The sequence below is a fragment of the Amphiprion ocellaris genome, chromosome 4, assembly GCF_022539595.1.
Source record: "Amphiprion ocellaris isolate individual 3 ecotype Okinawa chromosome 4, ASM2253959v1, whole genome shotgun sequence".
NCBI classification, from domain to species: domain Eukaryota; kingdom Metazoa; phylum Chordata; class Actinopteri; family Pomacentridae; genus Amphiprion; species Amphiprion ocellaris.
This window is the reverse complement of record NC_072769.1, coordinates 2576731-2591484: the sequence shown is the minus strand read 5'-3', so window position 1 is coordinate 2591484 and position 14754 is coordinate 2576731. Positions and strand designations below refer to the sequence as shown.

The window sequence follows — 14754 nt, the reverse complement described above, 5'->3', positions numbered from 1 at the left end:
CAAGTGTGGGTTGGATATGAATGTCTGGTAGGGCTGTTTGCGTTAGATTGCCAACTAGGCAAACGTTTGGGGAATGCGGAATCCCGCAGTCCAAAATATTGGAGAGTTTCTGTGTGATTGTTACCCAGAATTGATAGACGGGTGTACAAAGCCACAGAGCGTGAAAGTAAGTGTCCGTCAAGACGCTTTACAGAACCCATATGCCTGACCCCCAGAGCAAGCCAAAAGGCGACAGTGGCAGGAAAACACCCTTTTAACAGGGAAAAAAATCTCAAGCAGAACCCGGCTCTAATGTGGGGGGACCCATCTGATGCTGGCCAGGTGGGTTGAGAGGGACAGAAGAGGTAGAGGGATAGAGATAGAGGGAAAGAGATAGAGGGGAAGAGGTAGAGGGATAGAGATGGAGGAGTAGAGGTAGAGATAGAGGGATAGAGGTAGAGGGGAAGAGGTAGAGGGGAAGAGGTAGAGGGGTAGAGATAGAGGTGTAGAGGTAGAGATAGAGAGGTGGGGGGTGGGACACAAGGACCATAAAACACAGCCACACATCTGAAGCATCCAACTCTGGGACCAGGGACACTCGGAGAAAGGACACAGAAAGAAACAGAGTGAATGGAATGCAATAATAGTATATATAGTAAATACATAGGTAGTTAGAAAAGGGCTCAGTGCATCCAGAGAGGTTCCCCAGCAGCCTAGGCCTATAGCAGCATAACTAGGGGCAAACTAAAGGGACGTCAAGGGGGGAAGTCAGTTTTGCAAATGAAAACACCAGCCCCCCCAGGGTCCCCCAGTCAGCACTAACTATAAGTTCTGTCAAAAAGGAAGGTTTTAAGCCTGGTCTTAAAAATAGAGAGGGTGTCCGCCTCCCGAACCCAAACTGGGAGCTGGTTCCACAGGAGAGGTGCCTGATAACTGAAGGCTCTGCCTCCCATTCTACTTTTAGAAATTCTAGGAACAACAAGTAAGCCTGCAGTCTGAGAGTGAAGAGTTCTGCTAGGATAATATGGTACTATCAGGTCTTTAAGATATGATGGAGATTGGTTGTTAAGAGCTTTATATGTCAGAAGAAGGGTTTTGAATTCTATTCTAGATTTAACAGGAAGCCAATGAAGAGAAACCAGCATAGGAGGAATATGATCTCTCTTGCTAACTCCCGTCAGTACTCTGGCTGCAGCATTTTGGATCAGCTGTAGATGTTTCAGAGAGCTATTGGGACAACCTGATAATAAGGAATTACAGTAGTCAAGCCTAGAAGTAACAAATGCATGGACTAGTTTTCCTGCATTCGTCCCAAAAGGGAGATGGGGAGGTTGTTCCAATGCCTCAGATCATCACAGACTTTGTCCAAAAGTGGAGTGAAGTTCAAGTGAACTAGTTCTGAGAGTTTGGAGGAAATATTTATGCCCAGATATCTGATGTTGCCAGTAGGAAAAGAATAATGCGAGTTTTGGGCTGCGGGATTCCACGAATTTTCTGTTAAAGGTAATATAATTGATTTTGACCAGTTGACAGGGTAGTCTGAAAGACGCGAGAAGGTTGTGATGAGGTTAAATACTTCCTTTACTGAAGTTTTGGGTTCTTGTAAAGTAAAATGTCATCTGCGTATAGGTTAATTTTATGTTCAGACTCCAGAGCGCAGATACCTTTGATATCGGTGTTCTGACGTACAGCTGTTGCTAATGGTTCGATAAAGATCGCAAACAATAAGAGAGAGAGTGGGCATCCCTGTCTCGTTCCCCTTTGCAGACTGAAGCTTTGTGAAGTGATCCCATTAGTGGTGACTGTAGCCTTGGGTGAGTTGTACAGAGCTGATACCCACTGGATAAATGATTCTCCGAAGCCAAATTTGTGGAGCACAGCAAAGAGAAAGGACCAATTAACTTTGTCAAAGACTTTTTCTGCGTCCAGTGACATAACAATAGCTTCTTTGTTGTGGCGTTGCGTCAAAGAGATTAGATTTAGAAGTCTTCTGATGTTGTTGGTGGAGTGTCGGCCATTTATAAATCCTGTTTCATCGCTGTGAATTATTGGCGGGATGATTTTCTCCAGCCTGGAGGAGCTTTTGAGATAATTTTGATGTCGGTGTTGATTGGTGACAGAGGTCGATAGCTAGAGGGAAGTGTAGGATCTTTGTCTGGTTTCAATAATAATTTAATTGCAGCTGTATTCATGTGCGGACTGATATAACCATTATTTTTAATCTCTGTCACTGTCCTGAAGAAAAGGGGTGCTAACATTGACCAGAAATGTTTAAGAAATTCAGCAGGGAAACCATCAGGACCAGGTGCCTTGCCTGCTGGCATACTGTCTAATGCACATTGTAATTCTTTGATAGTCAGTGGAGCATCTAATATGTCTCTGTAATTTGACGTTAGTTTGGGCATGTTTAAATTGTTGAGAAAATTATGAATATCTTCCATGTTTGGGTTAGCTGCTGCTGAGTATAAACTCTGGTAATAATTATAGAAGGTCTGGTTGATTTCCTGAGGTGACTGAGTATATTTTCCTGAGGGATCCTGAATTGCTGTTATGAAGGATTTTTCTTTATTGTGCTGGAGTTGGTTCGCCAGAAATTTTCCTGATTTATTATTGTGTTCAAAATCATTATAGCTTAGTTGTTGTAATGAAAACTCTGTTTTCTTGGAGAGGATATTATCGAGGTTTAGCTTTGCATTTTGTAGTTTGGACCATAATTGATCACTTGGGTTTATTGCATAATTCTCTGTAAGTTGTTTAATTTATTCTTCAATTTCTTTCTCTGTTTGTAGATACTTGTATTTCTTGTACGAGGAGTACGATATTATTTTACCTCTGATTACGGCCTTTCCAGTTTCCCAAAGCAAAGATGGAGATAAGTCAATAGAGTCATTGTTTTTTAGAAAGTCTGCCCACTCACTCCTTATTACTCGATCAAATTCTGGGTCTTTGAGTAGAGAGATGTTGAGGTGCCAAGTCTGAGGAGGTTTAGAGATGGAATCTGTTTGCAGGCTGTGAGATATTGGTGCGTGGTCGCTGATAATGATTGGGTGGATTTTAGTGGTAACTTTATGTGCGATACGGTTATTTGAGAGGAAAAAGTCAATTCTTGAAAATGTTTTGTGCACTGGAGAGAAAAACGTATAGTCCTTCTTTGTAGGGTTTTTGAGTCTCCAGATGTCGTCTAGTCCAAAATCTTTCATATAATCATGTATGACTTTAACTGATTGTGATTGTTTTGCATGTATTGGACTATTAGATCGATCTACTGAAGGGTTTAAAACTATGTTGAAATCACCACCGATAATAGTTGTTGAGTTAGCAGATAATACTGCTAAGTGAGAGAAAACAGTGTGAAAGAAGGCTGGATCGTCATTATTCGGAGCATAGAAGTTTGCAATAGAATATAATTTATTAAAGATTGTTGCCTGGATAAGTCTAATCTATGTAGATCCCACCCTGCAACCCACAGAACCCACAGAATTCACTGCCACCATTCCGGTGCCACAGGACATCCCCAGTGGTCCTGTGTCCATGCCCCACCGGGTCAGAGGAGTTTCAGCAGCATAAAGGAGACCAACACAATATTAGGCAGGTGGTCATAATGTTTTGCCTGATCGGTATATGATTAACCCTAACCTTCTCCTGGTGGCATTTCAATCCATAAAGCTAACAGAGTCTTAACTCATAAAATTAAAAATGCAATCACTATGTTTTTTATTGTACATGACTACATACACTATATTGCCAAAAGTATTCGTTCACCCATCCAAATAATCAGAATCAGGTGTTCCAATCACTTCTATGGCCACAGATGTATAAAATCAAGCACCTCGGCATGCAGACAGCTTTTACAAACATTTGTGAAAGAATGGGTCACTCTCAGGAGCTCAGTGAATTCCAGCGTGGAACTGTGATAGGATGCCACTTGTCCTGATGCTGAGGTGCATAGTGCCAAGAGGTGGCCAACTTTCTGTAGAGTCAATGGCTACAGACCTTCAAACTTCATGTGGCCTTCAGATTAGCTCAGAACAGTGCTTCAGCAGAGAGCTTCATGGAATGGGTTTCCATGGCCGAGCAGCTGCATCCAAGCCATACATCACCAAGTGCAATGCAAAGCATGGGATGCAGTGGTGTAAAGCAGCCACCACTGGACTCTAGAGCAGTGGAGTTGCCTTCTCTGGAGTGACCAATCACGCTTCTCCATCTGGCAATCTGATGGACCAGTCTGGGTTTGGTGGTTGCCAGGAGAACCATACTTGAAGGACTGCATTGTGCCAAGTGTAAAGTTTGGTGGAGGGGGGATTATGGTGTGGGGTTGTTTTTCAGGAGCTGGGCTTGGACCCTTAGTTCCAGTGAAAGGAACTCTGAATGCTTCAGCATACCAAGACATTTTGGACAATTCCATGCTCCCAACTTTGTGGGAACAGTTTGGAGCTGGTCCTTCCTCTTCCAACATGACTGTGCACCAGTGCACAAAGCAAGGTCCATAAAGACATGGATGACAGAGTCTGGTGTGGATGAACTTGACTGGCCTGCACAGAGTCCTGACCTCAACCCCATAGAACACATTTGGGATGAATTAGAGTGGAGACTGAGAGCCAGGCCTTCTGGTCCAACATCAGTGTGTGACCTCACAAATGCACTTCTGGAAGAATGGTCAAAAATTCCCATAAACACACTCCTAAACCTTGTGGACAGCCTTCCCAGAAGAGTTGAAGCTGTTCTAGCTGCAAAGGGTGGACCGACGTCATATTGAACCCTATGGATTAGGAATGGGATGTCACTTATGTTCATATGCGAGTCAAAGCAGGTGAGCAAATACTTTTGGCAATATAGTGTATAATGTGTGTAGCTCTTGGTGTCACAGTTCAACACTCTCATCTCATGCTACAGTACCTGCCAGCACCAAACAGCTGATAGGAAAAGCAGCTAGCAGTGAAGCATGCAGCTGCTAAAGAGCTTGACGATTCCCTCAAGATCTATTAGGAACCAAAAGCTAACTGAAGAATAAATATTGCATTCACATTTACCAGGTGGCTGCAGAACCGCGACTCTGTCTGCTGGATCTGTAAATAAGCAAATGTCTGCTAACAAGTTAGCTGAGATTAATTGCAATAACACCCCATACTTCAAATGTAATTAAAAAGATAAGATGCATCATCTAATTTTAAGTGAGCTCTGAGATACAATAAAACTTTATAAAGTCGTATAAGGTGTCAGTTTTGCTTTTTTTTTTATAGCGTTCCTGCTGCAACCAAGCAGTCAAAAGCCTTTAAAGCATTTTACCTCTACAACACTATGTATGAACACACACGCAATTTTTCTCAAAACCCCATGATCTTTATGGTTGATGCAAAATGTGCTGTCATATCTTAAATTCACACTGAAGAAGTATGCACAATAACTGTTTTTTATTGTTGTATCTTATACATGAAACCAGACCCGGTGGTTTGAATGGTGCAGGATGGATGGAAACCTGAGCATAGAGCACACTGTGCACTTCATTTATAGACAGTTTTATGTCCAGATTTCAGGGAAAAACCAACGCAAAAAACAAATATATCACAGCAAATTGCAAATGTGTGCAGTTGCACTTTCATGGCAGTCCATCTTATTCAGTATCTGTTTGTGCCATTTCATCATTTATGACCTCAAGAAACAACATAAATCAATATTTTTCAAATTGCATTGCAATCTTCCATCTAGAAAATAATTTTCTGATACAATATTGTATTTAAAGATGGCCGCGAGTGCTGTCAGCATCCCTGCACCTATTTTTCCTTGACTTAAAAAAACTGTCATATCTCCAGGGTACACAGGTTAGTAAATCTTTCAGAGCTGTCATTTTGAATTGTCACCATGTTTGTGTTTGCGTTTTCAATTAAACTGAGGGGATTTAATGAACACTCACCAAAGTCTTGAGTGTCTCTCTTCAGCTCCTCCAGAAACACAACCTTCTTCTTCACCACACAACCGTAGCTGTAACCTGGAGGACACACAATGATAAACATCCAAATGCCAGGATCAAGACTCATCCACAACAGAACTTCCACTACAGCAGCGTCTCACCTTTCTGCAGCCCGTCCATAACCTGCAGCCTGATGATGTCTTCTTTGTGGAAACTGAGCATGGAGCGGTCGTCCGTCACAAAGTTACGCTCCGCAATCACATAATCCGAGTCCTGAGAAGTGAAGAGGAAAAACACACATTTGTTTGCTTGTCTCTTTGTGTTTTCAATTAGAACTGCACAGAAAAACAGATTAGTGTTTATGAAGTATACAGTAGAAGTTACAATTTCAGTTAAATGTAAAATCATTCTAAACTGTGTGACTATACAGGAATAAAATGAATTCCTATTGAATAGTAGGATATTTTATTCAGTCTATACTTGCTGCCTCATGGCCATATCATTTGTGTTGTAGCAAAATTTCATTTGTACTTGGATGGATTGCATTTGTAATGTATTTGTATTTGTCACAAACAAGTCTGGGGATGACTGTTACTCAGAGCACACAATAGACTTGACAGTGAATATGTTTTCTGCTATTTTTTTATGGTTCGTGATGATGTTGTGACCAGCGTCAAGCACCAAGGATTAAAAAGAGGACTAAAGACCACAAGACTCCTTGGCTGAGCTTTGTTGTGTGAAGGACAGATGATGTTATAAGTTTGGATTTGTTGTTTGAATCTTGGTCTGACCTCTGAAAATGAGCTCTGCCCTTCAGCTGGAATATTCACTCTGAATTTCCCTTCTTTATTATTTATCGTTGCTCCTTTTATTCAAATACTGTTGCATCTCGACTGTTTCTGCTACGGCTCATCCAGATTTCCACAACAATTTGCAACTAGACCCCTATCTCCTACCACTGCTATGCCGATGGCTGCCAGTTCTACATATCACTTATAATGATAATAATACCTCTTTGCAATCAAGGACTGGTTGGCAGCATACTTCCTTCAACTGAACACAGATGAAACGGAAGTCTTAACTAGTGGTCCCAGCCACATTTCCTACATTTATCGCCCCCCCACTTTGGACTACTTTCAACCAACATAACGCACGCAGCAAGATACTTGGGAGTTGTCTTCAATCATAACCTCAACTTTAACCAGCACATCAAAACCTTAGTCCAATCGTGCCACATGCACCAATCAGGCAAAACATTGTGACTACTGACAAGTGAATAACATAGATTATATCTTTATCATGACTCCTATTGCTGGGTTGGATATATCAGGCAGCAACTGAATATTTTGTCCTCAGAGTCGATGTGTTAGAAGCAGGAAAAATGGACAAGCATAAGGATTTGAGCGAGTTGACAAGGGCCAAATTGTGATGGCTGGACGACTGGGTGAGAGCATCTCCAAAACTGCAGCTCTTGAGGGGTGTTCCCGGTCTGTAGTGATCAGTATCTATCAGAAACAGTCCAAGGAAGGAACAGTGGTGAACCAGTGACAGGGTCATGGGCAGCCAAGACTCATTGATGCACGTGAGGAGGTGGACTGACCCGGGTGGTGCAATCCAACAGATGAGCTACTGTTGCTCAGATCTGCTCACATCGCTGAGGAAGTTAATGCTGCTTCTGATAGAAAAGTGTCAGAATTCACAGTGTAGTGTACTAAGGAGCAGAACATTCCAGAGCAACACGCAAAGATGCAAAGACCGTCTCCCAAAGCTGTAAATTTGGTAAGACACCATTTCAGGAGACAGCTGACCCAAAATTCACCTCCAAATGGAACATCTGCTGATCGGATGTTTACGAATAAATGACCACTCATGGCACTTTTGGAGACAACAGGATGCCTCCTACCTCCACCAGGATCTGATAAGGGTCATAAAGTGTCAACTGTGAGGAAAACCACACCTCTGCAGGATGGGCATTCTGACCTTCTGATCTCCCTAACTAACACACAGAACTTTCTACACAGGAATGAATAGAATAGTTTAAATCAGAACATTAAAGAAATGCACCATCATCGGAATAATGATCTGGACTCAGTCTCTGATACCAGGTTGATCAGGACCAGGACGGAAGAAGAACACATCAAATCTGAAGTGTTTGTGGAAGATGCACACACATGATACCAACCCCCCCTCCCCACCCAACCGTCACAGACCACAGCCATAAAAGACACAGAGAGACTTTTTACTCTAAGAATATATTCTCCCTATGTCTTATTTTTCTTATTATTGAATGTCCTTTAGTTTGCCCCTAGTTATGCTGCTATAGGCCTATAGGCTGCTGGGGAACCTCTCTTGATGCACTGAGCCCTTCTCTAACTACCTATGTATTTACTATATATACCATTACTGCATTACATTCACTCTGTTTCTCCCTGTGTCCTTTCTCTGAGTGTCCCTGGTCCCAGAGCTGGATGCTTCAGATCTGTGGTTGTTCTCCCACCAACTGGCCTAATCTCCATCTGTGGGATGCTGCTGCTGCTGACCTTCCTCCAGCCCACTGCTTCCAGCTGCCCATTTCCATCAATCTACTCTGCATCACCCTCACTATACTTGATTTGCTCATCTACATATTTTTGAATTTACCAGCAGCTATATATGTAGTATATTTAATGCCAGAGCCGTACACCATAGCAGTAAACTATAATTAGTTTCCATGTCAGTTGTACTTTGCATGTATCATCTGTCTTATCATGCATGTATTATACTGTGTGTTTTATGGTCCTTGTGTCCCCCCCCACAACCACCACCACCCCTCTACCTCTACCTCTCTATCTCTACCTCTCTACCTCTTCTGTCCCTCTCAACCCACCCAGCCAGCAGCAGATGGTTCCCCCACATTAGAGCCGGGTTCTGCTCAAGGTTTTTTTCCCTGTTAAAAGGGTGTTTTCCTGCCACTGTCTCCTTAGGGCTGCTCTGGGGGTTCAGGAATATGGGTTCTGTAAAGCGTCTCGAGACAATTTGACTGTAATTGGCGCTATATAAATAAAATTGAATTGAAATGTATATGCTTTTATGTTTAACCATGTTATATGTTTACCTTCATGTAGCCTAAAGCCTACAATTTGTAAGTTTATTCTTATGTTTGCACATTTTATTATTATCTCAGGAACCATATGAGATAAACATATTGTGTTTGGTGTCATTTTAATCATTTATTCAATGCTATTTCAGATCTGTGATCACCATAAATATTGAAGAAATGGAATTCTACATTTAAGAAATTAACTAGAAATAAGGTATTTGGCCTCTGACCTCTCCTGGACAGTGAAGCTTAACACCATCCCTTGGGAGGAACACATCCATGATTGGTTAGATGCTGATTTACATTTGGCTCCAAAGCTTTCTGTATAGAGGAAAGTAACTGGACTGATACTCAGTTTGAGCTTTGTTTTAGCTTTTTTGGGGGGCTTTCTAGACTCTGAGTTTAGTTTTGTTTTGGCTTTTTAAAAACTTGGGTTTACTTGATTTTGTCTTAGACTAGACTGGTTTTTATGGAGAATGTAACTTGGGATTTTAGAAAAATTCAACTTAGGTTTCTAACTGGGCTTGTAAGAATCAGCTTGTATAACAAAGGATCTTAGAAAAATACAATTCTTAGAAGAATGCAACTGGACTTCAGAATTACTTAGGAACTGCAACAGCACAAATATCTTCTTGATAACTATGAGCTTTGACTCGTAGTGTTTTTGCTTTGACACAATTTTGCATTGTAAACCTGCCAAAATTCCTCCTTGTCTCTGCGTTCCTGAACATCTCATCCAGCAGATCATCACAGCTCCACATCCTGCAGCGGGCTCTCCTACAAAGGCTACGCAAGTATCACTTTCCTTCTGCTGAAGGGGTGAATTAAAAATTATACTTTGTTTTCCAATTCCAAATTCTAAATTCATCACCTTTTCTGCTTCCAGTGACGATCACAGTTCATTATTTTATCTGCATTTATTTATTAATTTATATTGTCTGTTGTTCAATTCAATTCAATTTTATTTATATAGCGCCAATTACAGTCAAATTGTCTCGAGACGCTTTACAGAACCCATATGCCTGAACCCCCAGAGCAAGCCAAAAGGCGACAGTGGCAGGAAAACACCATTTTAACAGGGAAAAAAACCTTGAGCAGAACCCGGCTCTAAGGTGGGGGGACCCATCTGCTGCTGGCCGGGTGGGTTGAGAGGGACAGAAGAGGTAGAGAGGTAGAGATAGAGGGATAGAGATAGAGGGGAAGAGGTAGAGGGGTGGTGGTGGTTGTGGGGGGGGACACAAGGACCATAAAACACACAGTATAATACATGCATGATAAGACAGATGATACATGCAAAGTACAACTAACATGGAAACTAATTATAGTTTACTGCTATGGTGTACGGCTCTGGCATTAAATATACTACATATATAGCTGCTGGTAAATTCAAAAATATGTAGATGAGCAAATCAAGTATAGTGAGGGCAATGCAAAGTAGATTGGTGGAAATGGGCAGCTGGAAGCAGTGGGCTGGAGGAAGGTCAGCAGCAGCAGCATCCCACAGATGGAGATTAGGCCAGTTGGTGGGAGAACAACCACAGATCTGAAGCATCCAGCTCTGGGACCAGGGACACTTGGAGAAAGGACACAGAAAGAAACAGAGTGAGTGTAATGCAATAATGGTATATATAGTAAATACATAGGTAGTTAGAGAAGGGCTCAGTGCATCCAGAGAGGTTCCCCAGCAGCCTATAGGCCTATAGCAGCATAACTAGGGGCAGAACTAAGGGACAAAGGTGCAGTCAGTTGTGCAAATGAAAACACCAGTTCACCCCCTCAGGGTCCCCCAGTCAGCCCTAACTATAAGCTTTGTCAAAAAGGAAGGTTTTAAGCCTGGTCTTAAAAATAGAGAGGGTGTCCACCTCCAGAACCCAAACTGGGAGCTGGTTCCACAGGAGAGGAGCTGATAACTGAAGGCTCTGCCTCCCATTCTACTTTTAGAGATTCTAGGAACAACAAGTTTTCCCTGTTAAAATGGTGTTTTCCTTGCCACTGTCGCCTTTTGGCTTGCTCTGGGGGTCAGGCATATGGGTTCTGTAAAGCGTCTTGAGACAATTTGACTGTAACTGGCGCTATATAATTAAAATTGAATTGAATTGAACAAGTAAGCCTGCAGTCTGAGAGCGAAGAGTTCTGCTAGGATAATATGGTACTATCAGGTCTTTAAGATATGATGGAGATTTGTTGTTTAGAGCTTTATATGTAAGAAGAAGGATTTTGAATTCTATTCTAGATTTAACAGGAAGCCAATGAAGAGAAGCCAATATAGGAGAAATATGATCTCTCTTGCTAACTCCCGTCAGTACTCTGGCTGCAGCGTTTTGGATCAGCTGTAGATGTTTCAGAGAGCTATTGGGACAACCTGATAATAAGGAATTACAGTAGTCAAGCCTAGAAGTAACAAATGCATGGACTAATTTTTCTGCATCACTCTGAGACAGGATGTTCCTGATTTTCACAATATTTCTCAGGTGGAAAAAGGAACTCCTACAGATTTGTTTTATGTGCGAGTTAAAGGACATGTCCTGGTCAAAGATAACACCGACGTCCTCACAGTAGTACTGGAGGCCAATGTAATGCCATCCAGAGTAACTATATGCTTTGAAAGCAGTTTTCTAAGATGTTTGGGGCCAAATACAATGACTTCAGTCTGGTCTGAATTTAGTAGTAGGAAGTTATAGGTCATCCAGGTCTTTATGTCCTTAAGACAATCTTGCAGTCTAGCTAGCTGATTAGTTTCATTTGGCTTCATAGATAAATACAATTGAGTGTCGTCAGCATAACAATGGAAATTAATACAGTGCTTCCTGATAATATTGCCTAAGGGAAGCATGTATAATGTGAACAGTATTGGTCCTAAGACAGAACCCTGAGGAACTCCATGATTAACCCTAGTATGCTCAGAAGAGTCATTGTTGACATGCACAAACTGGAACCTGTCTGATAAGTAGGATTTAAACCTGTTATTGTCATGTCATTGTTGTTTATTGTTTGTTCATAGAATTAGTTAATAAATGTTTGTATATAAATTAGCATTGGTTCTACTGTGTATTTCTTTGTTTTGGGAACTGGAGGTCAATGAAATCAGAGTTTATGACCTTCAGCATGAGACTGATCAACTTCATTTTGGTCAAAGTGTCTTTCAGACTTAGCTTAAATTGATATTTTCCTCAGGCAAGCTGAGGATGGTGCCCCTAAATTGACGAGTGCAATTTTAATCATAAAATGTAGTTTCTACCATTTCTACACGTTCCGCTACAACAGTGCATCACAGTTTGTTGCATATGGGGCTGCAGACCAGTCAGGGTGAACATGCTGACCCCTGTGCACCTCAGAAAGACCAACAATGAGCATCACAACTGGAGCACGGAGCAATGGAAGAAGGTGGCCTGGTCTGATGAATCATGTTTTCTTTGACATCATGTGGATGGCCGTGTGCTTACGTGGGGAACACATGGCATCAGGATGCACTATGGGAAGAAGGCAAGCTGGTGGAGGCAGTGTGATGCTTTGGGCAATGTTCTGCTGGGAAACCTTGGGTCATGTCATCCATGTGGATGTTACTTTGGCATGTACCACCTTTCTCAGCAATGTTTCAGACCATGTACAACCTTTGGAAATTTTATTCCCTGATGGTTGTGACCTCTTTCAGCAGGATAATGTATTCTGCCACAAAGCAAAAGTTACACTTTTGGCCTTTTGTTGGCTTTATTAGGCAGTTTAGCAGAGAGGCAGACAGGAAAGTAGAGTGAAGAATAGGGGGAAGCAAAGGGCCTGCAGCAAAGGGCCGTGAGCTGGAATTGAACCCAGGACTATAACCCCTGTTCATGGGTCGCCCGCTCAACCAGTTGAGCTATCTCGGCACCTGCTGTTAACATCTTGGTGCCAGATACCACAGCACACCTTCAGGGGTCTACTTGAGTCAATGCCTCAATAGGTCAGGGTTGTTTAGGCAGCAAAAGGGGGACCAACACAATATTAGGCAGGTGGTCATAATGTTATGCCTGTTATATTGCAAAGATTAAATCAATTCTCTCCAAAAACATAACTGAGCAACTTATACACACCCTCATTTTCTCCTGCCTAGAGTATTGTAAGTCTCTGTTCACCAACAACTCAGCAATCACACGGTTACAGTTGGTTCGAAACTTGGCAGTAAGACTTCTCACAAACACTCGATGCAGGTCCACATAACTCTGGTTCTGGCATTCATTATAGAATTCAGTTCCAAATTCTGTTGCTAACATTAAAATCCCTACAAGGCTTGGCCCCAGTCTACATATCAGAACTTTTAATACCTTATTCTGCACCTTGATGCCTGAGATCTGAAACCAGCTACTGCTAACCACTCCACAAGATCAAAACTAAAGGGGACCCTTGTGCTTTTACTGTTTTAGCCCCAACATTACGGAATAGGACTGACAGTCAATACAGCTCAGTCAGTTCCTCAGTTGAAAAAGCTTGTAAAAACACACCTCTATAGACAGGCTTTTTATACATTTTTATGCTTGGTTATTGATATTTTTAAGGTAGATGTTTCTACTGATGTTTTGTTTGACTTTGTGAAGCACTTTGAAAACTATAGAAAGCTACAGAAATAAAAAGTACAGACCCCTTTCATTTCTGAGATTCAGATCCCCCCCCCAATGCTGCTAGTGGATGTCAAACTTTATCTTTAAACTTCATTAACACTGAGGTTAGCCAATTTCTGAAAAAATGTCCCAATGACAGTATTTTTTCAGCTGCTCTTTGCTAGAGAGTTTGTTTTGCTCTTCCTTTCTCTTTGAAACACTCCAGAGGTGTTGCACTGGACCTATGTCAAACAATGTACTCGTCCAGGTCTTAGTTTTCACTTTTTCTTCTGTAGAAAAACGTGATTTTTGCAGTGTGCTTTGGATGATTATCATGCTGCAATATTCCTCTTGTGTCAGGATTCTGCAGACTGTAATCATTATCGTGCATTTTAACTGACTGGAAATCACAAGTGGACTCCACTTCGTTCCAGTGATCACAGGGTTTTTAAGTAAGGATGATGAGAGGTGGATTCACTTTTGTTGCATTGAGTTAATTCAGAGTCTATTGTCATTACAGTCCTTACAAAGTGCCTGTTTTTCATTGTTCAATAAAGGAAATCTTGTTGAAATTGTGATTCAACTCCCATGGTATACAATACCGTTCAAAAGTTTGGGGTCACCCAGGCAATTTCATGTTTTCCATGAAAATTTACACTTTTATTCACATGTTAACATAATTGCACAAGAGCTTTCTAATCATCAATTAGCCTTTCAACATGATTAGCTCACACAATGTACCATTAGAATACAGGAGTGATGGTTGCTGGAAATGGGCCTCTGTACTTCTACGTAGATATTCCATTACATATAAGCTGTAAGTTTCCAGATAGAATAGTCATTTCTAGACTGTATTTCTGATGAATAACTTTTTAATTGAAAAAAACAGTTTTTCTTTCAAAAATAAGGACATTTCTTGGGGCGCCCAGATAGCTCAACTGGTTGAGCGGGTGACCCATGAACAGGGGCTAATCCCCGACACAGCAGGCCTGGGTCCGATTCCTGCTCATGGCCCTTTACTGCATGTCTTCCCCCTCACTCTTCTCCCTACCTTCCTGTCTGCCTCTCAACTGTACTATCTAATAAAGCCAAAAAATTGACTTAAAAAAAAGAACATTTCCAAGTGACCCCAAAGTTTTGAATGGTAGTGTATGTTGTGTGTGATTGTTATTTATTTTCTGTTTAACAAATTAACTGGTATGTTGTTCTTATTAAAA

The 14754-nt window shown here is 41.5% G+C and overlaps 1 protein-coding gene across 1 annotated transcript in view; it reads right to left on the bottom strand.

Annotated features, from left to right (window-relative positions):
* The window catches only part of myo15ab (myosin XVAb), a 110912-nt gene that overhangs the window by 19307 nt on the left and 76851 nt on the right, over positions 1-14754 (bottom strand). Inside the window, exons 59-60 of the mRNA XM_055009995.1 lie at positions 6049-6160; positions 5891-5965 (exon numbers count right to left, since the gene is read on the bottom strand). Coding sequence (XP_054865970.1) covers positions 5891-5965; positions 6049-6160 — 187 coding nt within the window. The remainder of the gene's footprint in view (positions 1-5890; positions 5966-6048; positions 6161-14754) is intronic.